General features: G+C 43.7%; 1 protein-coding gene across 1 annotated transcript; it reads right to left on the bottom strand.

The window, feature by feature from the left end:
• Positions 1-1,598: 1,598 nt before the first annotated feature.
• LOC115799196 (uncharacterized) lies at positions 1,599-27,732 on the bottom strand. Its single transcript, XM_030756218.1, has 15 exons — positions 27,616-27,732; positions 27,390-27,471; positions 26,905-27,282; positions 23,510-23,815; positions 23,065-23,337; positions 22,897-22,990; positions 22,744-22,777; positions 21,034-21,195; positions 20,642-20,705; positions 19,865-20,248; positions 19,260-19,565; positions 18,815-19,075; positions 18,439-18,523; positions 2,558-2,600; positions 1,599-2,243 (listed from the first exon to the last, which is right to left on the bottom strand). Exons 2-15 carry the CDS (start codon positions 27,463-27,465, stop codon positions 2,028-2,030), a joined length of 2,682 nt encoding a protein of 893 aa, XP_030612078.1. The 5' UTR covers positions 27,466-27,471; positions 27,616-27,732; the 3' UTR covers positions 1,599-2,027.
• Between the last annotated feature and the right edge of the window lie 24 nt (positions 27,733-27,756).

The raw sequence follows: 27,756 nt of genomic DNA, 5'->3' as shown, positions 1-27,756 counted from the left end.
AACATAATCAATCCTCTCATCACCCCCCACCCCTTCCTTTTCTCTCATTTGGCCTTCACTTCCTTCAGCATCTATCACGTCTTGCTCGAGATCTGCTTCACAGACCGGCCCTCAACAGGAGTGAAGCTTACAGGACTGTTTGGAGCCTGTCGGCAGCTTAAGCACTGTTTTCGACCTGTTTGGTGTTTAGGCGTTTCAGAGGTCAAACCAGATCAGCACAGAAATGGTAAATAATGTAATTATATTAAAAACTGTGAAAGTTTAAACAACAGTCTAAACCTGTTTCCTTTTATGAAACTGTAACACTATAATAACAGTACCTCTGAGTAGGCCCAATAACGGTATGTTAAAATCAATTACCTGAAATCGGGTTTAGGATATGGTGTCGTTTACAGCAGTAGTAGTTATACATTCACTTGGCAAGCAAAAGGTTGCTGGTTCAGTTCCAGTCAGAAGCAAAGATTCCCTTTGGGCTGCATCAGGAGCAGCTGAAAGCAGCTTCATTTTTTACAGCGGTCTCGTGCTCTTGCAGATATACTTGTTGATGTGCTGCCTGACAGTGTTTCATTTTCACTGACAAAACCCAAAGGCATCCATTTCCATATACGCTTAGTCATCTCTGCAAATCTAATCAGCCAATCAAGTCGCAGCATTCAGGCACATAGAGCTCAGAATTAGGAAGAAAGACTTTTAATGTGGTTTGAGTATTTCAGAACCACCTGTTTCACTCTCTCCAGCTGTTTCTGAAGTGAAAGGCCAAGCATTTCATGGTGTCACACTGAGCTGGGTCATTCTGAGAAATATAGTGTCACATCTGACATGGACTCACTGTCTTTAACAACTGCTGAGTCACTCAGTTTTCTCCCTCTCCTCCCTGTCCTCGCTTTCCCTGTGGAGGACTTTGTTTTCTTGGGCCCAGGATCAGGACTCACAGGGTGAATTAATATTAAATTAGTTGTGCTGTACATGGTGCAGTGCAGGGTGGACTAAACCATTTTGTCCTGATTTGTAAGGGGTGACCGTGGCATCAGAGCCTACACTAATTTTTGGAATTAAAGTTCAGTCTCCCAGCTAATTCAGTCAATTTAATTACAGCATTAATTACTTATAAATAAAGGACCCCCTGCCACCACTGGAGCCCTGGGTCTGTCCCACTCCCCCCCCACACTGTGGTGCCCTTTGACTCAAGTAATATTCTTATATAAAAGTGAGCAAACAGCTCACTGCAATTTATAAACACATAAAGCATTATGTAATAAATTTTACACAATATAAGTTCTTAAACTCTTTTTTACTTCAGTCTGACGGGTCAACTGACCTCGTCTGCAGAAATGCACCAATAAATCTGATCTGTTCTGTATTACTTAGAACATGTTAAGTTCATGGGTTACAAAAAGCTGATTTCTGAGGACTTCAGGATGAAAAACTTTTTTCAGACATAAAAAAGGAAACAAAACTCTCTAAAGATTTGACTAATGCATCAACAGTCAGATGTACAAATGAGCACAAATTCAACACCACCGTTCACTAAAAGACGAGGCCACAAAAGAACCCAGCGTTACTTTTCAGCTCAACACACAACATTTTGGCTCAGTATGTTTTAGGTGCCAAGCCTTTTATTAAAGAGAAAAAATACATATCTGATACTGTCATGAAACACACTGCATCGCAGGCAGGTTGTTTCTGGTTTTCAGCTTCATTAGCTACAGTACAAAACCTAAACAGAGCTGGACGGACGGGCGTTAGCAGCGCAAAACACAAAACTACCTTCAACAGGGAGAAACATGGAGGGAGCGCACAGAGCGGATGGAGCAGGCGACAACAACGTGACACAGAGCAGAGAAACAGTGATAATATACACAAGAGATAGTGAGGGAAGTGGAGACAGCTGGGGGAAGAGGTGAACTGAAAAACAATGACACGTGTGATAAATATGATCCACAAAATACACACAAACTGATAAAAAGTAGAACAAGAGAACATTTCTGTGTAACAACATCCGTCCAACCAAACACACTTCCACACACTCATTTCTTCTGCACTTGAGAGTAGATGCACTCTGTCTGAGTTAAGCTGTTTGCAGTTTTGCCCACTTTGACCTGTGAATACACCAAATCCTGCTGCTGCGTGCCGCCCTGCACAGAGTTTAAAGAAGGTCCTGGTCTCTGCTTGGAGAAGACAATTTCTCCATAATGGATGCCTTCATTTTCGGCTGTTCTGGCTGCTTCTTGCACAGACACGTTCTGTGGGGGCAAAAGAAAGAAAAGAAAAACAGACCAAAATTGAAATGTAATGAACGCTAAAGGAAAACACTCCACCTCATTTTGTTCACCTCACTTCCCTCCTTAATCAGCTCCTATGTAAGCTCATAAGGTAACACTATCAGAATAACATGTTACACACAGGAGCACCTCGATGCTGTGAAAACAAAGTAGAACGCAGAAAACAGGAAGTTTGATCACATTTCATGGGAGCGAGGATTCGGCTCAGTCAGATTAAGAGTGCAGGCGGTATAATGCAGTCATATTAAAAGCACAACAAAGTCCAGTTTTCCCACCTGTGTCTGATGGGAAGCTCCTTGTTTGGATGACTTCAGCCACCTAAAAGAAGCAGGAGAAGCTTTAGCTTAAATTTCAGCAGAAGAATAATTCTCCTGACAAGACAATTTTAGGGTCAACTTGAACGAAAGGCAGATGTGAAATGTAAAAGTGAGGTCAAAGGTCAAATGCGACATATTTGGATGCAAATTATAATGTGATATGTACAGGGGTTGGACAATGAAACTGAAACACCTGTCATTTTAGTGTGGGAGGTTTCATGGCTAAATTGGACCAGCCTGGTGGCCAATCTTCATTAATTGCACCAGTAAGAGCAGAGTGTGAAGGTTCAGTTAGCAGGGTAAGAGCACAGTTTTGCTCAAAATATTGCAATACACACAACATTATGGGTGACATACCAGAGTTCAAAAGAGGACAAATTGTTGGTGCACATCTTGCTGGCGCATCTGTGACCAAGACAGCAAGTCTTTGTGATGTATCAAGAGGCATGGTATCCAGGGCAATGTCAGCATAGCACCAAGAAGGATGAACCACATCCAACAGGATTAACTGTGGACGCAAGAGGAAGCTGTCTGAAAGGGATGTTCGGGTGCTAACCCGGATTGTATCCAAAAAACATAAAACCACGGCTGCCCAAATCACGGCAGAATTAAATGTGCACCTCAACTCTCCTGTTTCCACCAAAACTATCCGTCAGGAGCTCCACAGGGTCAATATACATGGCCAGGCTGCTGTAGCTGTTGAATATTTAGTAACAAATGGTTTAGGTGCCTAAAACCAAGACATCTTGCTCGAGACTGCAGATCGAAAAATGTGACATGCACTGATTGTGGTAGGAGACATCATGCGGTAGTGTGTGACAAAAGTGAACAACCGTTAGAAAACACTGATGCTGCAGAGAACACAAGTGATGCTGTAGTCTCGTCAGTCATTCCACACGCAGCAAACCCGACTGAAAAATGTGAAACAGTATTGTTGCAAACTGTGAGAGCGAGGATTGAAGGACCCGGTGGAAAGAAGTGTCGTGTATTTTTATCTTGTTGGCATCAGTATTTTCTATCAATATTTTTATATCATGTATTGTTATATATATTAATCACACACTCTAATTAATGGTCACATTATATATTATTTGTCACCTATATTGTCACTCACACACTGGAGCACTGCATGCTGTAGGTGGGTGGAAAAGGCCTGAGGCCTGCTCTGCCCTAGGCCTGGGATTTTTCCATTGGAGTAATGCTAGCCCCCACCTTTGTGAGGAGCTTCACCTTTTACACAGTGCACTTTTGACCCAGCTTCTCCCGAGGGGAGGGCGAGTAGCGAGGAGTGTGTCCTGGAAGGGAGGGGTAGAGGCGCACCTGGACTGCGGGAGGTGTTTTTCCGTGGGAAAGTTGGGTGTCTTGCTAGCCCCCGAGAACAATTCATAGAACTGTTGCCTAAGGAGCATCTTAATATGTCCCCTCCACCTGATAACAGCTGGAGGAGGTGTGAGGTTGGTCTATAAAAGGCAGAGGCAAAGTTGGGAGGGAGCGCTCTTCTTTGCTCTTCCTCTCCTGTGTTTGCAGCGGCTGCAGGCTCTCACTCCCGAGAGGGCTTCTGTTTTTTATACTCTGTTAAACTCTGGACTTCTACTTCTTTGCTTTTCTACCACCCTTGCAACAGCACAAGGCACTCACTCTCGGGAGGCTTTTTGCTTTCTTGCATTTTGTTTAACTTTTTGCTATCTTGTACTTTGTTTAACTTTGTGCTTCAATAAATCCTGGAAACGAAACCTGCTCATCTCCAGTGAGTTTCTGTGTAGTGTGGAGCTTTTCTCAAGGTGCATTTGCTTCCATTTGGTCTCCCCTCCGCCTGGTAAGAGCAACAGGGGGAGAGAGCCGCAAATAAAACCCGACAGAAGCTTGTGCGTTGCTTGATTGATGGAGGAAGCCAACGGAGTTTTGTTCAGGAGAAACAAGTGAAGGATTTAAAACTGCCAGTGGTGAAACAAGAAATACTGAACCTGCACACGTTTGGCTCTAAGAACCCTGTGACCACTAAATGCAACGTCATAAAACTAGTCCTGGAGAATGTGAAAAACAAAGATCAGGAAATTGAGATTGAAGCTGTTCAAACGCCGCAGCTGTGTACTGCAGTCATGAAAATACCCAGTAAACACATCCAACAGCAGCTGGAGAAAAAAGGGCTACCGGTAGCAGATGTGTCAACAGGAGACAAGGACGATTTAGAGCTGTCAGTACTGATCAGAGCAGATTACTACTGGAAAATAGTCACAGGCAAAACTGAAAGACTGTCAGATTTGGCTGGGCAGTGCAAGGACCAGTTGTCATGTCCAGTATGAATGAAGCAGCATGTATGCACATTGGACTCAGTGAAGACTCATTGGAGATCTCAAACCAGCTAAAAGCATTTTGGGAAATAGAGTCACTGGGAATTTCTACCAAAGGTGAGGAAACACCTGATGACAAGAAAGCACAAGAGAGCTTTGACAGGTCAGTCAGATTCATAAATGAGCGATATGAAGTTGCATTGCCATGGCGACAAGACACACCCGAACTAGCAGACAACAAGAAGGTTGCAGAGAAAAGGTTTGAAAGCTTGAAAAGAAAACTGAAATCTGACGTAACGCTGTTCAAAAGATACAATGATGTAATAGAAGAATACAAAGAGCAGGGAATATGTGAAGATGTGCCAGAGAGCAGCTATTCAGCAGAGGCAGAGAATGTAACATACTACTTGCCTCATCATGCTGTAATCAGAGAGGACAAGGTAACTACCAAATTAAGGGTAGTTTTTAATGCTTCATCACGTGAAGAGGGTTGTTCTTCTTTAAATGACTGTTTATTACCTGGCCCAAATTCAGACAAAATTCAGTAGCTTTCACAGCAGACATTACAAAGGCTTTCCTGCAGATATCCATTACTGAGAGTGACAGAAATGCTGTGAGATTTTTGTGGTTTACAGGACCCCCAGATTCTGAAGGCACCAACACACGCATAATGAGAATGGCACGTGTTGTGTTTGGAGTAACTTCAAGTCCATTCTTACTTGCAGCCACAATCAGACATCATCTAGAAAAATATCAAGCTGACCAACCAGATACAGTAAAGCTAATGAGAGACTCACTTTATGTGGATGATCTGATTGCTAGTTCAAGCAATGCAGAAGAGGCGTACAAACTTACTACAAGAGCGAGAGCGATATTGGCGGCTGCCAACATGAACCTGTGTAAGTGGACAACAAACTTCCATGAACTGCAAACTAAGTGGTCAAACAGCAGCCTTGATTTTACACAAGAAACAGAAGCACATGGAGCTGTGCTCAAGGTACTTGGTTTGGTGTGGAGACCGGACACAGACGACTTTGCATTTGACCTCAAACACTTGATGAGCATTTTGAAAGGAAAAGAGAACACAAAGAGGAGTGTTTTGAGATCATCCGCCAGAATCTTTGATCCCATAGGATTCCTAACGCCATTTACTATTCGAGTAAAATGTTTGTTTCAAGAAATGTGGCGAAGGGGCCTGAGCTGGGATGACGAGCTGCCTCCAGACCTTTCACAAGCATGGCAACAGTGGTGCATGGAGCTTCCTCAGATCCACCAAATAGTCATTCCAAGGTGGTATGGAACAGAAAACCTGTCAGGTAAATCACAAGTTCTCCATGTTTTCACAGATGCAAGCGAAAGGGCCTATGGCGCAGTTGCGTACCTGCAAGGACAAACACCAGAAGAAGAGACTGTTACCACGCTGGTAGCGTCCAAGTCAAGAGTGGCACCAATCAAAACAATAACACTGCCACGGTTGGAATTAATGGGAGCCTTGATTGGAGCAAGGTTGGCAAATAACCTTTTGAATGCACTAAATATGCAACTCAGCCAACTCAAAATGTGGTCAGACTCCATGATAGTGATCCATTGGATTCACAGCTCATCAAAGAAATGGAAACAGTTTGTTGCGAACAGGGTCATGGAGATACAAACTTTGACACCTCCGGAACTATGGACACATTGTAATGGGAAACTTAACCCAGCTGATCTCACAACAAGAGGTCAGTCTGCAACAAGGCTGAAAGAAGAAGAGCTCTGGTGGTCAGGCCCACAATTTTTGAAAGAAAGGGAGCATCAAACCACCCCGCCAGAGACAACAGAAAACATGTTTTCAGAAGAAGAGGTTAAAGCGGAGTTAAAGGCAAGTCAAGTCGCAGTACATCTCAGTAACAGTGAAAGAGTACAATCTGAGCCATTGCTTCAACTGGAAAGGTACAGCAAACTACAAACTATTCTAAGAATAACTGCATGGATTCAAAGATTTCTTCACAACTGTCGTTCAAATCAAAGAAAAGCTGGAGAAATAACAGCAAAGGAAATATCAGAAGCTGAAAAGGTCTGGATACGTGAAGCACAACTTAGCAGTTTTGAAAGGGAAATAAAAGAGTTGAAAACTGGAGAAAATGTGCACAAAAACTCAAAATTGAGAGACTTTAAACCATTTCTGGACGAGCACGGTTTAAACTGTGTAGGAGGAAGGCTGCAACAATCGGACATGAGTTTCAATGAGCAACACCCATGGTTGCTACCCTCAAGTCACAGATTTACACAACTTCTGATGAAATACAGTCAAAAAAAGGTTATGCTTTCAGGCGTAAGAGACACTCTTGTTCATCTGCGAGAGAAATACTGGATTCCACGTGCAAGACAGCTTGTCAAAAAATGTATTTCAGATTGTACTATGTGTAAAAGATTCAAAGTGAAAGCAGCACAGCAAACAGCTGCGCCTCTACCCAAAGACAGAGTTACCGAAGCACCGCCCTTTGAAATCACAGGTGTAGACTTTGCAGGCCCACTGTTTGTAAAGACAAAGAACACTACAGAGAAAGCGTATGTCGCACTTTTCACCTGTGCAGTGACACGTGCAGTGCACCTTGAATTAGTGTCGAGTCTATCAACAGAAAGTTTCCTCTTGGCACTCAAAAGATTTGTTTCACGGAGGGGACTATGCAGAATAATCTACTCGGACAATGCAAAAACTTTCAAACGGGCTGATCAAGATCTAAAGGACCTGTGGAAAGCTATGAAAGAGCCTGAGCTGTTCGAATATTTTTCTGAAAGAGGAATCAAGTGGAAATTTATTGTGGAGAGAGCAGCTTGGTGGGGTGGGTTTTGGGAAAGATTAGTGCGTTCTGTAAAGGGATGCCTCAAAAGAGTCATGGGCAGAGCATCTTTGCGTTTTGAAGAGTTAACTTCTCTATTGACAGAAATAGAAGCCACTATCAACTCAAGACCACTCACATTTGTGTACAATGATTTGAAAGAACCTCTACCTCTGACGCCAGCTCATTTCCTGATTGGGAAAAGACTCACCTCTTTACCACCAAAGCCATTTTCTGCAGAAGGTCAGACAACAAATGCAAACAAAGAAGAGCTGACCCGAAGATGGAAATACCGTCACAGACTTGTAAATGAATTTTGGAACCGATGGAGGAGGGAGTATTTGCAGGACCTCAGATCTGCACACACTCGTCAAACCCCAAATCCAATGCAACTCAAAACAGGAGATCTAGTTCTAATTGGAGATGACAAGATGCCACGTCTAATATGGAAAACAGGACTAATTACAGAAATGTTCCCAGGAAGAGATGGACTAGTCAGATCCTGCGCTGTGCGTACTTCAACTGGGACAACATTAAGAAGACCAGTTCAGCTACTGTATCCTTTTGAAATTATTGCTTAAACTGTCTTCTGGGGGGGAGGATGTTGAATATTTAGTAACAAATGGTTTAGGTGCAAATTAGTTATGTGAGAGGTTATTGAATGTGTTTTACAAATTCATTTAAACACACAGAACCAATAATTTAGTTAATAGTTTACTGATAAAAGATATTAATGTAACATATTTCATTTATTCCAGAACGTGTTTTTCCTTCAAATATATGCATTTAGATTCCCCACTAGATGGCGGTGTTGCCTCGCGTTTTGGCAGAGGCGAAGAAGACAGTGTTGTTAGCTAGTTTTTAAGCATGTTAGCCAGCCGAACAAGTGTGTTGTACAAATGTATTAATTAGAGGCAGTTCTAGTAAAAGCAATATGAAGTTCAAATCGGACGTCTGGGCATTTTTCCTTTAAAAACAGATGTTGCAGCTAAATCCACAACAGTAACCAAACCTTTGGTCACTCGTGCCAATGCCAAACGTCGGTTTCAATGGTGCAAGGAGTGCAAATCTTGGGCTGTGGACAATGTGTAACATGTATTGTTCTCTGATGAGTCCACCTTTACTGTTTTCCCCACATCCGGGAGAGTTACGGTGTGGAGAAGCCCCAAAGAAGCGTACCACCCAGACTGTTGCATGCCCAGTGTGAAGCATGGGGGTGGATCAGTGATGGTTTGGGCTGCCATATCATGGCATTCCCTTGGCCCAATACTTGTGCTAGATGGGCGCGTCACTGCCAAGGACTACCGAACCATTCTGGAGGACCATGTGCATCCAATGTTCAAACATTGTATCCTGAAGGCGGTGCCGTGTATCAGGATGACAATGCACCAATACACACAGCAAGACTGGTGAAAGATTGGTTTGATGAACATGAAAGTGAAGTTGAACATCTCCCATGGCCTGCACAGTCACCAGATCTAAATATTATTGAGCCACTTTGGGGTGTTTTGGAGGAAAACGTTTTCCTCTACCAGCATCACGTCGTGACCTGGCCACTATCCTGCAAGAAGAATGGCTTAAAATCCCTCTGACCACTGTGCAGGACTTGGATATGTCATTCCCAAGACGATCGATGATGTATTGGCCACAAAAAGAGGCCCTACACCATACTAATAAATTATTGTGGTCTAAAACCAGGTGTTTCAGTTTCATTGTCCAACCCCTGTAGAATCTCCATGTGCCAGTATCTTTTCCAACATGTTGCCAATACAAACAAAGGCAGCAGAATTTGAAGCAGTTTCAAAGACAAAAGACATTTTATGAAAGTTTGAACTTATTTGACCTTGAAGAAGAGGTCAGAGGTCATGTGTTATGGTAGTGACGGGGTCAGTACAGATTGGATGTAGCACCCTCTTGTGGACTAGAGGGAGGTTGTTAAAATGTTAAATAAAGAGAGGTCGTCACGTTTAACAGAGCTGTCCGAGTCCGTTCTGTACAAGCACAATATAGAGAGTAATAACTAACAAAACATGGTGTCAGAAGTTCTCTGAGGGGAAAGAGAGCCACAGGAGAGAAGAGGCCTTCTCACCAGAGGGAACTCGCGCTGCATACCGGGACCGAAAGGAATTTTTGAAGCTAAGCTAACACAGCAGCAAGCGCTAGCTGGCAGCCCGATCAGCAACATGGCAGCCGCACCGGCAGCATTTCAAGTATCACCGCCGCCCAAGTTTGACTTCTCAAAGCCGGAAGAGTGGCCGAAATGGATCAGACGCTTTGAGCGAGTCAGGATAGCGTCGGGACTCAAGTTGCAGCCGGAAGAAAACCAGGTTAACACTCTGATATACACAATGGGTGACGAAGCAGAGGACGTGATAACTTCACTGAACCTGACCGAGGAGGAGGCGAGTGAGTACCACACTCTCAAGCATAAACTGGATGCACACTTTGTTGTTAGAAGAAATGTTATCTTTGAACGTGCGAAGTTTAACCAAAGACAACAAGAAGTGGGGGAGACAGCGGATGGTTTCATTACATCCCTATATGCCTTGGCAGAACATTGTGGCTATGCGGCGCTGCACAGTGAAATGATAAGGGACAGACTCGTTGTGGGCATAAGAGACAAGAGACTCTCGGAGCAACTGCAAATGGATGCCGAGCTCACGTTAGAAAAAGCAGTGATTCGAATACGACAAAGCGAGCTTGTTAAGAAACAGCAGGATCTCCTTAAAAGCAATTTCAAGCAGGGAAACCCATGCAATGTGGACATTGTTAACACTAAAACAAATCAGTTCAAAAAAACAAAAATGGTGCCAGATAACATGGGGAAAATGATGAAACAGGGCACAAGACTGTGTACCAGATGTGGAAAGACACCCTCCCACAGCAAAAATGAGTGCCCAGCAAGGGGCGTACTCTGCAATCTGTGTAAAAAGAAAGGACATTATGCAAGAGTATGCAGATCGGGAGCAGTGAGAGAAGTACAAGCAGCACGTGATGACAGTGAAGAAGTGGCATTTCTGGGCTCGGTGGCATCGGACACGCCAGATGATGCTTGGATTACTACAGTAAAGGTGAACAATCAGGCCTGTCTACTCAAAATAGACACCGGAGCAGACGTAACCGTGCTGCCAGAAAAAGAATACATCACTCTAGCACAAAGACCGCAGCTGCAACCCACAAACCTGAAATTGTATGGTGCAGGTATGTCCCCACTAGAAGTTAAAGGGAAGTTTACAGCTAACCTGAGCACTCCCAGCAAAACTACAAGACAGCCCGTGTATGTAGTAGCGGATCTGATACAAGGGCTACTTAGCCGCACAGCAAGTGTAGCTCTTGGGTTGGTGGCCAGAGTAGAAGCAGTGTCACTCACATCAATGGAAGCAGTGAAGCAGCAGTTCCCCAAACTATTCAGTGGCTTAGGGAGGATGGAGGGTGACTACAAAATTGAGCTCAAAGCAGATGCTAAACCATTGGCCCTGTCAACTCCAAGACGAGTACCGGTTCCCCTGTTACCCAGAGTAAAAAAGGAACTAGCTCGTATGGAAGATTTAGGAGTAATCTCCAGAGTGGAGCAGCCTACTGATTGGTGTGCAGGTATGGTCCCAGTACCCAAACCAAACAGAGAAGAAGTCCGTGTGTGTGTGTGGATTTGACCAAACTGAACAAATCTGTTAAAAGAGAACAACACATGTTGCCTTCAGTGGAGCACACCCTAGGACAACTAGAGGGTGCAAAAATATTCTCAAAACTTAATGCAAATTCAGGATTTTGGCAAATACCTTTGTCCAGGGAGTCAGCTCTTCTGACAACCTTCATCACACCGTTTGGAAGATACTGTTTCAACAGACTTTGCTTCGGCATCTCCTCAGCTCCAGAGCATTTTCAAAGAAGAATGTCTCAGCTCCTGGAGGGACTGGATGGAGTTGTCTGCCAAATGGATGACATCTTGGTGTATGCCAACACACAGACCCAGCATGACAAGCGACTTGTGGCAGTCCTTGAACAGCTTGTAAAAGCAGGGGTGACATTAAAAAGTGAAAAATGTGAATTCGCAAAGTCCTCCATCAAATTCCTGGGACAAATCATTGACAGTGCAGGCGTCAGAGCAGACCCAGAAAAAGTAACCTCTGTCAACAAGATGGAAGCACCCACCGATGTGAGTGGAGTAAGGCGATTCTTGGGAATGGTTAATCACCTAGGAAAATACCTTCCCCACCTAGAGATTCAAGATGGCGCCGGTGAGGTCAGCAGCCGTCGTACCTGCTCCTACGCTTTGTTTGTATATATTAGGTTTAGCTCTAATTTTGGACTTTATAATTCCGCCTGCTCTGTGTCATATCACGTATGACAGACAGACTCTTTTTAATATCAGAATACAGCACTCTGGCTGTATTCTGACACCTTTTTCTCCCGACCCGACTTGGCCTCGGGAGATACTGCGTTTCCAGTGGGCCAGCTCAAACAAAGGACCCAGGTCACGGACAAGGCCCCGAGGGAAAAGAGCCGGCGTAAGAGAGAGGCTGAGGCGCAGAGCGCACCAAACGCCACTGCCGAGCATCCTGTTGGCTAATGTCCAGTCACTGGATAACAAGCTGGACGAACTCAGGGCCAGGATACAGTTTCAGAGGGACATAAGGGACTGCAACATCATCTGTCTCACGGAGACATGGCTGACTCCCCTCATACCGGACCACGCCGTACAGCCGTCGGAGTTCTTCAGTGTTCATCGCACGGACAGAACGAGTGAGTCTGGAAAATCAAGAGGAGGAGGTGTGTGCCTAATGATTAATAACAACTGGTGTGACAGTAGGAATGTTGTCCTTCTGAAACAATCATGTTCACCTAACCTGGAGCTCCTAACCCTGAAATGCCGTCCCCACTACCTGCCCCGCGAGTTTACGTCGGTCATCTTCAGCGCCGTCTATATTCCACCTCAGGCGGACACAAACACTGCACTATCCGAGCTACATGAGGCTATTTCCACCTATCAGGCTAACCAGCGTGATGCGGCTCTCATCGTAGCCGGGGACTTTAACAGTGCAAACTTGAAAAAGCTGATACCGGAGTTGATTCAACACATCGACTGCCCCACCAGAGGAGAGAGGACCCTAGACCACTGCTATTCTCCATTCAAAGATGGCTACAAAGCAAAGCCTCTTCCGCCTTTTGGGAAGTCTGACCACACCTCTGTACTTCTCATGCCGAAATACAAACAACGGCTCAGGCAGGAACCCCCTGCTGTGAGAGAAGTGACACGGTGGTCTGATCAAACAGAGGCCGCTCTGCAGGGTGCGTTGGATTCAACCGACTGGGACATGTTTCGCAGCAGCGCGGGCGGAGACATCGAGGAGTTTACGGAAACTGTTGTGGGATTTATTGGGAAAGTTGTTGAAGACACTTCACTTAGGAGGACCATCAGGACTTTTCCCAACCAGAAGCCGTGGGTGGATAAATCTGTCCGCGACGCCCTGAGGTCCCGCACCGTTGCCTACAACTCCGGCCTCGCCTCTGGGAACATGGAGGACTACAAGGTTGCATCATACAACGTCCGCAGAGCGGTGAAAGAGGCAAAACATCGCTATGGCCGCAGACTGGAACAGCAACTACAACAGTCTGACTCCAGGGGACTGTGGCAGGGACTACGCACCATCACGGACTACAAAGCACCACACACACACCCGGTGAGTGCCGACGCTTCTCTGGCTGATGAACTCAACATCTTCTTTGCGCGCTTTGAGTCGGGAAGCCGACAGCCCGCTGCGCTCCCGGCCGGAGGGGCGGAGACACTCACTGTGACGGAGCGCGACGTGAGGAGGGCGTTTAGACGTGTAAACACCAGGAAAGCGGCTGGACCAGACGGTATTAGTGGACGTGTCCTTAAGACCTGCGCTGACCAGCTGGCACCTGTGTTTACAGTGATATTCAACCTCTCACTGAAACTGTGTGTGATTCCCACCTGCTTTAAAAAGTCCATCATAGTCCCTGTCCCAAAGAAACCACACCCCAGCAGCCCCAATGACTTCAGGCCCATAGCACTCACCTCTGTGGTGATGAAGTGTTTTGAGAGACTCATCAAGACATTCATCACCTCCTCACTGCCTACCACCCTCGACCCACTACAGTTTGCATACCGGCCAGACAGATCCACAGATGACGCCATATCCTTCCTCCTCCACAAGACCCTTTCACACATAGACACTGGTAAGGGGAACTATGTGAGAGTGCTGTTTGTAGATTACAGCTCAGCATTCAACACCATAGTTCCCTCCAGGCTGGTCTCTAAGCTGCTGGACCTGGGCCTGGGCCCATCCCTGTGCAGGTGGGTTCACAGCTTCCTGACCAGCAGACCACAGGTGGTACGAGGGGGTCACCTCACCTCATCCTCCCTCACCCTCAACACTGGATCCCCCCAAGGCTGTGTGCTCAGCCCTCTGCTGTACTCACTGTACACCCATGACTGCGAGGCCACGTCAGAGTCCAACGTCATCATCAAGTTTGCTGACGACACTGCTGTTGTGGGACTAATCTCTCACAATGAGGAGACAGCCTACAGGAGAGAGGTCTCCCGCCTGGAGAACTGGTGCCAGGAGAACCACCTCCTGCTCAACGTCAGCAAAACAAAGGAACTGATCGTGGACTTCAGCAGGAAGCAGCAGAGGGACTACCATCCACTTGTCATCAGTGGTGCTGAGGTGGAAAGAGTGGACACTTTCAAATACCTGGGAGTGACCATCTCACAGGACCTGTCCTGGACTCATCACATAAACATCACTGTGAAGAAGGCCAGACAGCGTCTCTACCTCCTCAGGCGGCTGAGAGACTTCAAGCTCCCACTCAAGGTGCTCAGGAACTTTTACACCTGCACCATCGAGAGCATCATGCGTGGGAGCATCACCACCTGGATGGGAAACTGCACCAAGCAGGACTTCATGGCCCTAAAAAGGGTGGTTCGTTCAGCTGAACGGACCATCAGAACCACCCTCCCCAACCTGCAGGACATTTACACCAAGCAGTGCAGGCTGAGGGCCATGAAGATCCTAAAACAGCCCAGCCACCCCGGACACTCTCTCTTCTCCCTGCTCCCATCAGGCCGGCCTTACCGCTGCCTGAGGGCTAAGACTGAAAGGTTGAAGAAGAGTTTTTACCCACAAGCCATCCGTCTGCTCAACTCTGAGCCCTAACTGGACCATTATTGCACAGTGTAAATATTATAATTTAAAAAGTGTGTATAGTGTATAGTATATAGAGTATAGTGTATAGTGTGAATTACTTTTTTTATTTTTATTCTTCTTATTTATATGTGTGTGTATATAAGGTTGCAGGTACAAAATACATTTCACTGTGCATTGTACTGTGTATAACTGTGCATGTGACAAATAAACACTATCTTATCTTATCTTATCTTATCTTAGCAGAGAAAACACAGCCGTTGAGGGAACTGCTCAGCACTAAAAACATGTGGTGCTGGAGCGAGGCTCAACAGACAGCGTTTGATGGTATTAAATCAGAACTGAGCAAACCACCAAGTTTGGCACTCTACAACCCTAAAGCTCAAACGACGGTGTCGGCTGATGCATCTTCGTATGGATTGGGAGCAGTGCTGCTCCAGAAACAGGAGGATGGCATAACCAAGCCAGTGGCATTTGCCTCAAGAGCACTAACCTCCACAGAGCAAAGATATGCCCAGATTGAGAAGGAAGCATTAGCCATAACCTGGGCATGTGAACGATTTTCTGATTTTCTTATTGGTATTGAGTTTCATGTTGAGACAGATCACAAGCCACTGGTACCACTCTTGGGCTCAAAGAACCTGGATGAACTGCCACCACGTGTGCAGAGAATGAGGATGAGACTAATGAGATACTCTTTCACCATCTCACATGTCCCCGGGAAAAACATAGCAACTGCAGACGTGCTGTCCAGAACACCAGAAAGGACTGGTTGTGACAAGAAAATGACTGATGAAATAGACTTGTATGCACATCAGGTGATCTCATGTCTCCCGGCAACAGAGGAGAGACTGCAACAGATAAGAGAGCAGCAAGACAAAGATGAAACGCTAAAACAAGTCAAGCACTACTGTAAACAGGGCTGGCCGGAAAAACAAAAAATTCCGGGTTCATGCTTCCCGTATCATCAGCATTCAGGAGACCTGACAGAAGAAAATGGACTTCTGCTAAAAGGTATGCGCATTGTAATTCCAAAGGTATTACAAAATGAGATCCTAACACGGCTGCATACAGGTCATCAGGGCATCGCAAAGTCAAGGGAACGAGCAAAGCAGTCAGTATGGTGGCCAGGACTGAGCTCTCAACTACAACAGCTAGTAGAAGAGTGTGAGTCATGTGCAAAGTTGAGACAGCAACACAGAGAAACACTCATGCCAACTGAGTTTCCTGCACGACCATGGGAATTAGTTGGCGTAGATCTTTTCGACTGGAATAGCAACCAGTATTTGGTTGCAGTGGACTATTTTTCAAGGTATATAGAAATTGCTAAGTTGACATCTACCACGTCAGCAGCAGTGATTGCACACCTAAAGTCCATATTCGCACGCCATGGCATTCCAGCAGAGCTTAGGTCGGACAATGGGCCTCAGTTCTCCTCAGAGCAATTCCAGAGGTTCGCTTCAGAGTGGAGCTTTCTCCACACCACCTCCAGCCCGAGGTTTCCTCAGAGCAATGGTGAGGCAGAAAGGGCCGTTAGGACAGTAAAGAGCCTTCTACAAAAAGAAGGAGATCCCTATCTTGCTCTCATGGCATATCGCGCCACACCGCTTGCCAATGGACATAGCCCTGCAGAACTCCTGATGGGAAGGAAACTTCGAACTACACTACCTGTCCTCCCATCCAGCCTTAACCCAGCCTGGACAAACATCACCGCACTGAGAGAGAGAGAAAAGAAAGAGAGAGAGAAACAGTGGAAATGGTTCAACAAAAGACACAGAGCACGTGACCTCACTGGACTCCACCAGGGAGATCAAGTTTGGATCAAAGACATGAAAGGCAATGGGACTATATCTGGCAGAGCAGATACACCCCGGTCTTACCTCATTGAGACCCCTAGGGGGCTCCTACGTCTAAACAGGTGCCATCTTGTTCCACTTAAAGGGACTGAATCTGAACCTGCAGAACAACAAGGTCCTGTCATGCCTGAGAATATCGACCCTGTTTCAGGCGTGGCTCAGCAGTCTGCTGTACCACCAGGCAGCCAACCTACTGCCAGAAGATATCCAACAAGAGAGCGAAACCCTCCGAGGTACCTTAAGGACTTTGACTTAGGTAGAAGGTACTCTCGAGGAATTGAGTGACCAGCCCGGGGCAGAATAATCCCCTCACTCAGTTGAAGGATCGGGGAGTCTAACCCACCTTCATAGTCTAGATAATTTCACAATAAAAACAATTTAATAAATAAGTGAAATGGTGTTATGAGCTTAAGGTGAGATAACCGCCCTAAATTACTTAACATTTGGTTCCACTGGAATGAGTGCATACTGATAAGTGAAAGTACCATTCTAACCATTCTATTGTTGTTATTATTATTAATGGTCTCAGAAGGGGGGATGTTATGGTAGTGACGGGGTCAGTACAGATTGGATGTAGCACCCTCTTGTGGACTAGAGGGAGGTTGTTAAAATGTTAAATAAAGAGAGGTCGTCACGTTTAACAGAGCTGTCCGAGTCCGTTCTGTACAAGCACAATATAGAGAGTAATAACTAACAAAACAATGAAACCTGATATTTAGAATCCCCATATACCATAATATATATACATACATAACAATATTTTACTTTACTGATGCCTACCTGGATAAGGCAGAAATTAGAAGATGTTTGCACCTACTGCACACTAACACACCTGATGACCGCCTCCACGCACTCTGCCTCTGTCCACCAACACAAAACTTCTGGAAAGAAATAATCACCAAACTTTCTCAAACCTCAGTCCCCTTGGCAACCACTGTGTTTTGGAGGTGAATGAAATCTCCGGTCATAAGCAGTGTTTTCGGGCTGTGCTGGGTTGTTGAAATTGGGCAGAATAATATGAAACATAATGAGTTAATCTCTCTTTGCTTTTAATTAGGATATTTTGTAACGAGCAGGCTGCCCGTTGGCGAAAACCTCGAGCTCCGAGGAGGGAAGTTAGAGAAGTGAGGCTCCAAAAAAAAAGCAATTTATTAACTGATGAAGTCGTGTTTTGTACTGCTTATTGCTAGCAGATCTATTCTGACCCAAAGTGCAGCTGAGACGGTTCTGAATGACGGCTTTACAGCAAACAGCCGCCCCCCCCTTCCAGGTATTGCGTACTGACACAGAATCTTATAGTGGTACACAGTACCGGACCTTACTGGCTCACCCCTGATTATACATTATCAATACAAATAATGGCAGTGTAGTAATGCCACAGCTGCGGTTGAGGAAACACACTTGGAGGCTGGAATTCTCTTCACCCGACAAGGAGGGTCAGGATGGTGATATGACCAAATAAGGAGCTACAAACTTAAAACTGTTCAAAAGACCCCCCCCCCCCCCCCCCCCCCCACTTTTGTCTGAGCCATTCGATCAAAATGAAACAATTAACAGTGTTCAGGCAGAATCTAAAGGTAAAAAATGAATAAAATATGTTAAGAAAGACCTTTTTTTGGTTTGTTTTTGTTGTTTGTTTGTTTGTTTGTTTGTTTGTTTTTTTGGGGGGGGGGTACTTGAGCATTGATCTGAGAGGCTTACCAAAGAATTAAAATCATACAGATGAATATGATGAGCCCAATGATCCCTCCAACAGCAGGCCACAATGGTGAGGGCTGTTCACTTCCTGGAGAAACACAGATGTTGAGTTTGGCAAATCTTTCTACTTATTACACTCAGCTCTTATTCATAAATGTCCAGCCTCCTGATTTCTCTTCCTGTTTCTGCTTGTACTTTGTGAAGATGGTCGACCTTGATGGGCAACTGACAACCTAAATCTATCTGAAATATTGATCCCATTCCATTATTCCAATCAGTCTGTTAGGATTTAATTTAAACACACTGTTTATAATTCAACACACTGTATACTGACATCAGACTTCATCCATTACTGAATACAGTATAGTTCTGCATTTACCTGCAATATTAAGATCGATCTCTGCTGATGTCTGATTACCCAGATCATTAGTGGCCACACAGTAATAAACTCCTCCATCTGTTACATTGAAGCTGTAAATCTGTCCTTCAGATACGCTCACAGGTCCATCTGTGCTATTCTTGAACCAGGTGAAGCTGCTGACTGGAGGTTTGGCTCTGCTGGAGCAGGTCAGGTTCACCCAGCTGCCTGCTGACACCAAACCTGATGGATGGATGGATGCTGAGGTTTGTTTGGGGGTATCTGAAAAAGAGTGAAACAGAATTACATTTGTTCATTACAGCAGACCCACAAACCATGCTGCAGGATTCAACGGAGAACTCTAGTCAACCCATTTTCACCTTTTCAATAAAGAGTTTAAAAAATAAATTAAAAAAGCCAAACAATTATCAATCTTCCAACTACATAAAACAAAATTTAGTCTTACATGAAACATTCAGAGTCATGTCTCTAACTGCTGTCTTGGTGTCTTCTCCTTGGCTGACAGGATATCTGGCAGAGCAGCTGATCTTCTGTCCATCGTGTGTGTCTGACAGAGTGATGGTCTGCTGGATTTCAGCTGTAAAGCTTCCGTCTCTGTTTTCCTCTATTTTGCTGTGAGAGTCTTGTTGGAGAGTCCAGGTGAGTTCAGGGGGGGAGTGGGGACAGGGGGTGAAAGCTGAGCAGGTTATAGTGACAGACTCCTTCTCCTTCAGATCACCTGACACTGTAATACTGGGCTTCTGAGGAGAATCTGTGTATTCACATAAATCACATACATATTAGCATTAAAAAGCACAGTGCAGTTCATAACAGCTTTTAAAATGTTCAAACATGATCCTGTGATCATACCCTCCTAAAATCAGACCCAACTGTAGAAATGTAATTACTGTACGTCAGAGCAGAAATTATATAAGAAATCCTTTCAGAGTCAGGCTGTTACGACAATAACTAATATGAGATTTCCTCAGAAGATATTGATGAAAATCAAACAATCAAGAGTGAACTTCAAATTTGCATTTTGTCATTAAGAAAGAACTCCAAACTCTTTACCTCTGACTGTTATTTGAAGAGGGTCACATGAAGCTGTCGCCTTGAATGGTTCTTTCTCTACTCTGAAGAAGTATGTGTCTGTGTGTGTGGTGGTTAAATTAGAAAACAGAGTGGTGCACTTTCTCTCACTCAGGTTCCCAGTAATACTCATTGGATAGGTGCTAACTGCTCCACTGCTGTTGAAGATCACATTGTTTGGTTTATAGTTAAATCTAGAATCATTTTTAATCCACACTCCAAAGATTTTACTTGTGCTGATAAATTCCTGTTCTTCTTTCAGTGTGAAGCTACACGGGATTTGGAGACAAGATCCACTCAGTGCTTCCATCGTCTTTGGTGCAGTTATGAAGAGGTTTGGTTGACGAGGACAATCAGCCAAAGCACCTGTAAATACATGTCACATGAACCCATTCACACATCAATATTTTGAAACTTAATGAGCTTTTGTTCTACTGCCAACAGGACTCAAAACATTAATGCATTTTTACAGTTAGAGTTTTGCATGTTTCTTGGTTTTAACAGATAATTCAGAGGTGAGGGACACATTTACACCATCTGCCTTTCTGGATTCATTGTGTTATATTTGAAGTTTGAATAAGAGTCTGCTGCAGTGACCAACAAACTGCTGTTTTCCATCTGTTGTTCACAGTTTCTACATAAAGCAGTTCAATTTCAAATCATCATAAAAGCACTTGGAAAAAAAGCTCTAATTTGGCTTTGTTTCTAAATGAGGCTCACATTGTAAACAGTTCAGAAATAAGTGGACAAACAGCTCACCTGAAACCAGGAGGACAGTCAGGAACATGCCGACTGCCAGCGTGTGCGCACAGAAACCCGTTTCCTGCATTTCCACACACAAAAAGTTCTTTTAATCGCTTCACGCATAAAGTTTTAACACAGTACAGCTGTCTTTTAAAGCTGTTTCTCAATAATAAAAGAAAAACTTTCCATATGTAACCACATAATTTATTTTGCATTACTGATGAAAAACATTTGTAGAGCTTTGCTTTGAAAGGAAAACTGCAAGAACACAACACAGTTCATGTAAACCTAAAACTCCACTAAATAAAAGTACACAATATCTCTGTCAGTGCAGCAAAAGAAGAATAAACAATGAAAACTTTTATTACAACAAGTTATTGAATAACCACAGTGAAATGTTTCCTTACCAAATGAGCCAGAGTGACGATTTTACAGAGAAATGATTTTGTTTTAGCAGAGTCACAGCGACCTGTGCAGTCTGGCCGTTTGTTCAGAAGAAAATGATTAAGAAAGTGAATTAAAGTCAGTTTGTGCGGTTGCAAAACTGCTGTAACCGTCACATGATGTCCCTTTGCCAGAGCAGAGAAAATTGTTATTTTAGTCCTTCCTGCTAAAATTCTGTGATAGAGGAAGTCAGATATTAGTCCATCTTAGAAGTCTCAAATGACTTAATACCATCAAAGACCTTTAAACTGACGAGTTATTCCAAGCCTGCATCCTTGAATTTATTTTAAAACTCATAAGTAATAACATTATATCAACAGTGATTAGGTACACAGGTATCTTAAAGATGTACAAACACAAATGATGCTGTGAGAAGAAGTAATAAAGGTGCCGGCGTCTTAAACGCTGAAAGTTTTAATCTCAGCCTCCACTTCTGTCGTCTCTTTGAAACGACGCGTCACAAAATACATTCACATATGCATCAGGTGGAAAGGACACAAGCAAATTAATCACGTGATGTAATTACCTTTAATATACTTAGAGCAAAAGAAAAAGACAGGTCAGTCAACATGACGTCAAATAAAGATGCTTTTATTTTTACACTAAGCTGACTTTGACAAAAAAAAAACACAAACCAGAAGAAATTTAGGTGAAAAAAATCATGCAGGTCTGGTGTCATCTTTAAAGAAAGCTGGTCTATTTAGAGCTTATTGGCCTGGAGAAAAGGCTTCTTATCAGCGCAGCACTAACAAGTAAGCAAAGGGTTTTACACCACCAACGTTACACAACAGAGGATGATTGATCAAACTAAGCACCAGATTTAAGAACTCACTTAGCCTCCATCTCATCACATGATTTCGTCTTAAAGGTTGCTGCTTTCCCAAATTTGCTTAATTCATCATTTGTAAAATAAAGGTTAAAAACAAACATTTTCACCTTCATTTGTAAAATAAAGGTGAAAATGTTTGTTTTTAATTAAGGCTAGAGCTGCATTCATGAGTAATTTGTACTGAATAATTATAATGGAAGAGATTTCTTGTTTTTATCAGTGGTTTTGTTTTTATGTATTTATGCATTTAAGAGTTTCCAGAGTTACATGATCAGTACTCTGTGGTTTTGTGGATGAATCAAACTGATCATTGAACCATGCTGTAAAGCTATAACTGCAAATATGTTAACAAAAAAAGAGAGAAAAAAAGCATATTTACACATCAGTGATACGCAGAACAACATCAGCTTTACTGGGGCGGTTATTCTGCCACACAACAGACCTAAATCCAGTATTTAAGGCTAATATATGTCTCTTTGGCTCTTAAATGCTACACTGTGACAATTTTCCAAACCAAGCATCATTTTGCTGCAACTTGCAGCTCAAATTTATCACAACAATCATAACTGGAACTGGCTGCCTTTACTCCCGTGTAAGTGCGCTGCGCTCTCTTCTTTTGGTGGAGACACGAGTGTTTTAACCTCTGAAAGATTCCTGGTGTTTTAGCATTAAACACAAAGCTACAGAGAAATCTACAACACCTTCAGGTTCTTGCTAATAGACTCTTACAGTACAGAGCTCCAGTAAATGAAGTGATATTTTAAAAAGTTGAATTTTACTCCCTCCTGAGACTTGCAGACACTTTAGCTGTTAGATTGTTGTGCCGCTCTGCTCATCTTTCTGCCTCTGGTTTGCTGAGACATCTAGATCTAAACCAGCTGGAAGAAAAAGGTGGAAACACGTTAGAAAGACAGAAACCTTGTTTTGGTTGTGTTAAATGATGCAACTCATATAAACACGTGCTATTAGACAAAGTCAGTGTGAAGCTGCATCTCACCACTCAAAGATGACCAGTGTGCTGACAAGCATTATGATTCCCACTGTCTTGATTACAGCGTAGACGCCAACACTTTTCCCCAAGTGTTCATCACCTGTAACGCGACAGCACGGTCGGTCACCTACTTGATGGGAAACGACTCGTCACAAATGTAATTCCCGTGTTTACCTTCAAACAGCAGCTGACTTCCTGTTGAAAGCTGGGTGTCCAGAGGGTTCCTGCAGCCGCAGAAGTACAATCTGCCTCGATCGAGTTTGGTCACCTCAAAGCTGTAAACCTGCGTGTCAGCCTTGATCATTTCCAGCTTTTCACCATGGGTCATGAACCAGACATAACTGTCAGCGGGCGGGTTGGCCCTGCAGAGGCAGGTTAAACTCACCGTGCTGCCCACTGATACTGGATCAGTGGGACTGATCAGCAGTGAGGTGTCTCTGGGAGGATCTGGAAGAGATTTTAAAATGAATAAAAGTGCACAGAGAGGAGAGCTTTTCAAAAATGCTTTGACTTGATAAATAAGTCTGTAACTCCAAACTTTTCTGGTAAGTCCATCAGTAACCAGAATTTTAAGAATTAAATATATTTTCCTTCTTCACTGAGCAAAATTCAGTCTTACATGAAACACTGAGAGTCTCTGCAGTCTCTGCTGTCTTGGTGTCTTCTCCTTGGTTCACAGGATATGTGGCAGAGCAGCTGATCTTCTGTCCATCGTGTGTGTCTGACAGAGTGATGATCTGCTGGATTTTAGTTGTAAAGCTTCCGTCTCTGTTTTGCTCTATTTTGCTGTGAGAGTCTTGTTGGAGAGTCCAGGTGAGTTCAGGGGGGGAGTGTGGACAGGGGGTGAAAGCTGAGCAGGTTATAGTGACAGACTCCTTCTCCTTCAGATCACCTGACACTGTAATACTGGGCCTCCAAGGAGAATCTGTGGATTCACATGAAGTCAGATGTTACATCAAGACAATCAATAATATAGTTATTATTTGGATTATTTGTAGTCTGATGAAGAAACTGTTCAATTTTTTTTTTTTAATCAATATCCCCATATCGGCCTTTACTGACATATTTTGTCAGCGCAGTGGTTTCATAACCACACAAATACAGTTGTGCATTTTAGAGTAGGTAGTTTTTATTGTCATGTGCTGGCTGTGTAGCAGGCAGGGTCGGGCCCAATAGCAACACGAGCGCGCGCAGAGTTAAAATTAAAAATAAAAAACAGCTTAAATGCTGCAGGAAACCAAAAATGCAAAACACAAAATCCCAACTCAGGGCAGAACAGAGTCCATAAAACTAAAGCCAAGGGGAAACAGAAGGGAAACACAAACTCTGGGAGGCACACAGAAACATAGACAATGAGGCGACAAAGAACTGAACTGGACACAGACGGTAAATTCATGAGAGGCAATGACAGGAAACTGAGCGGAAACATCCGAGGAGAACAGGTGAACAACACTAAGAAGACAAAGGAAGCAAAGCTAAACACAAGCACAAAGCACATGAGACAAGGGACTGCAACAAAAACTGAAAAAGACCAAACATGACACAATGCAGAGTTTCCATATGAAGGCTGGCACAACCATGAAAAACATCTATCCAAATGCCAACACATTAAAAACCTGCCAAAATACATTTTGCTGTGGATTTTTAAAAAATAAGAACTGATAATGAAGCATGGCCACAGGAATTGATACATGTTTCATAATGACTCGGGGCAGTAAAAGTGATCAGTCCCAGATAACTGGGTTCAGCCCTCAGCTGTGTACCAACTTTACAGTAAAATAACACTGCTCAGAAAAAAGAATTAAAGGAGCACTTTTTAATCAGAGTTCAGCATCAAGTCAGTTAAAGTTCAGGGATATTGATCTGGTCAGTTAAGTATCAGTTTCAGTTAATCAGTTAATCAGTTTCAGCTGCTTTGGTGTTCATGAAAATAACAGCAGGAGCACTAGAGGGGCAACATTAAGATGACCCCCAAAACAGGAATGGACCCCCCCACCCCACCCCAATCTTTTCTGACTGTTTTTTCATTAAGGGGTCTTGGGGCTAGGGGTCACTCCTGTCACTACTGGTAGCATGAAGCAATACCTGGACCCTACAGAGGCTGCGCAGGTAGTCCAAATCCTCCAGGATGACATATCAATGTGTGCCATTGCCAGAAGGTTTGCTGTGAATCCCAATAAAGTCTAAAGTGCAAGGAGGAGATTTCAGGAGACAGGCAGGTACTGTAGGAGAGCTGGACAGGGCCGTAGAAGGTCTTTAACCCATCAGCAGGACCGGGATCTGCTCCTTTGTGCAGGAGGAACACGATGAGCCCTGCAGAGCTACAAAATGACCTCCAGCAGCCGCTGCTGTGAACGTCTCTGACCAAACATTCAGAAACAGATTTCATGAGGGGGGCCTGAGGGCCCGACTTTCTCTAGTGAGTCCTGTGCTCACTGCTCAGCACCACGGAGTCTGATTGGCATTTTCCACAGAATAACGGAGTTGGCAGGTCCACCAGCGGCGCCCTGTGCTTTTCACGGGTACGAGGAGGTTCATCCTGAGCACCCCGACTGCGATTAGCTATCGGCACGAAATCCTTAGACCCTCCTGCTGCACGACAATGTCCGACTTCAAGTGGCAAGAGCATGCAGGCAGTTCATTGACTGGCCCCAACGCTCACCTTGCCTAAATCCAAGAGAGCACCTCTGAGACATTATGTTTCAATCCATTCAACGCAACCAGGTTGCACCTCAGACTGTCCAGGAGCTCAGTGATGCCTTGCTCCAGATCTGAGAGAAGATCCCCCAGGACACCATCCATCATCTCATTAGGAGCATACCCCGATGTTGTCAGGCATCCAAACATGTGGAAACCATACAAACCATTTTGAGTAGCTGCAGTAAGATTTCGACAGAACGGACTAGTCTGCTTTTTCATTTTGATTTCTGGGGTGTTTTTGAATTCAGCCCTTTGTAGGTTCATAATTTTGGTTAGCATCCTTTCATTCCTAACACATTACCCGATCCATATCAGTATTGATAACAGCATGATTTTTTCACCATTAAATTTTGATGTGTTTTAAATGTTTTTTTCAAGGTATTTATTTATTTTGAGCAGTGTATACATTTGAATTTACATTCTGGTGTGTGCCAATGATGTCACGCTGGGTGCTGCAGGCAGAGAGGACCTCAAAGCAGGACGCGGGGCAAGAGCTGAACTATACAAAAACTTTATTAAACAAATAAACACAAGGGACTAAGCTGGACAGGCCAGTTACACAAAAAGACTAGAAAACTCGAAAATACAAAACACGAACGTTAACTTAAAGAATTAGGACCCGACAAGGACAAGAGCAGACAATAAATACACAAGAGTTAATGAGGGGAGTGACCACAGGTGGGAAAACAGCTGACACGATTACGCAGCCAAGACAGGGGAAGCAAAACTGAATACAACACACAAGGAACACAACACTATCAAAATAAAACAGGAAGTGGAACTAACCACAAAACAGCCAAACCTAACAAGAAACCCAGAATAACAAACAACTAACTAAGAGAAAACCTAACATAACAAACTGAGGATCGAAATAATAAACACCCACCAGCAAAAAATACGACAAGATGGAACCACACAAAAATGAATCAGGGCCACCGGCCCACAACCATGACAACCATGTCTGTGTTGACTTTGAAGTATGTGACATGCTCCCTTTTTATATATATTTTTGCCATACAGTATATTTATTGGGTTTGAGGTCACTAACGTTTTTCTTCAACTGAGACTGTAATCTAGGCACATTTTAGGGCAATAAAACTGTGGATCATATTTCTGTGCAGCCAGTCAAACACAGCGTGACAGAGGCCAACAAAAACACAAACACCATCTGCTATACCTAGTCCCTCTCTTTGCTGTGACTCCAGCACAATCATTTCCCTTGATGAACTCTAATTTTTAACGCCTTATATGAGATTTTGAAGTTTCCCATACCAATATAAATAATATAATTCATAACAATATAAAATCTCTTACCTCTGACTGTTATTTGAAGATGATCACAGTAAGCTGTTGCCTTGAATGACTCGCTCTCTACTCTGAAGAAGTACGTGTCTGTGTGTGTGGTGGTTAAGTTAGAAAACAGAGTGGTGCAGTCTTTCTGACTCAGGTTCCCAGTAATACTCATTGGATAGGTGCTAACTGCCCCACTGCTGTTGAAGATCACATTTTTTGGATTTAAAAATCTAAACTCATTTTTAATCCACACTCCAAAGGGTCTTCTACCATTAAAAGTATTTTCTGGTTTATCTCTAAAGTTACATGGGATTTGGAGACAAGATCCACTCAGCGCCTCCATCTGCTGCGGTGCAATGATGAATAAAGCTGAATCCTCCGGACAAGCAGCCAGAGCACCTGTGAATGCAGGAATTTAGCTTCAAGATTAAGAAAACATGGAAACATCTGCATCTTACGCAGATCCACAAATGTTTGAGTAACGTCTCCAACATAAAACGGCTCACTTGAAAGAATGAAGATCCTCAGTAACAGGCTGGCTGTCAGCATGTTCACGCACAGGGCTGCCACCACACTCATCATCTGACTCTGCAAACACAGCAGGGCCAATAAGTCAAATTCATAGATTTACACATCCTGTACAGTTAAGAGTTCACTGTGTTATGAGCAGGCATTGATATTTATGAACACGCATTTTCACATATAATATGATACTGTGTAAAATCTACTTACCCAGACTGCCTTGTGTTTATTTCTGTTTTTATTTATTCTGTTTCTGCACACAATCCTTAAACTGTATCCTTAAACTGTAAAAGCAGCACACACAAAACTAAACAATCACACATGTCAAAAGGGGAAATAAGGGCTTCTAAT

This window comes from Archocentrus centrarchus, chromosome 20 (assembly GCF_007364275.1).
Source record: "Archocentrus centrarchus isolate MPI-CPG fArcCen1 chromosome 20, fArcCen1, whole genome shotgun sequence".
Lineage (NCBI taxonomy): Eukaryota > Metazoa > Chordata > Actinopteri > Cichliformes > Cichlidae > Archocentrus > Archocentrus centrarchus.
The sequence above is the reverse complement of the archived record's forward strand: the minus strand, read 5'-3'. Positions and strand labels throughout refer to the sequence as shown.

Excerpts from the sequence above, each read along its gene's own strand:
- LOC115799196 (XM_030756218.1), bottom strand. The coding sequence starts at position 27,465 with ATGATGAGTGTGGTGGCAGCCCTGTGCGTGAACATGCTGACAGCCAGC. Across the intron at positions 21,196-22,743 it reads GATGTCTCAGCAAACCAGAG|GGACATCATGTGACGGTTAC; the intron begins GCAGAAAGATGA and ends GCTCTGGCAAAG. Across the intron at positions 19,076-19,259 it reads CATGACTCTGAATGTTTCAT|ATACCCCCAAACAAACCTCA; the intron begins GTAAGACTAAAT and ends ACTCTTTTTCAG.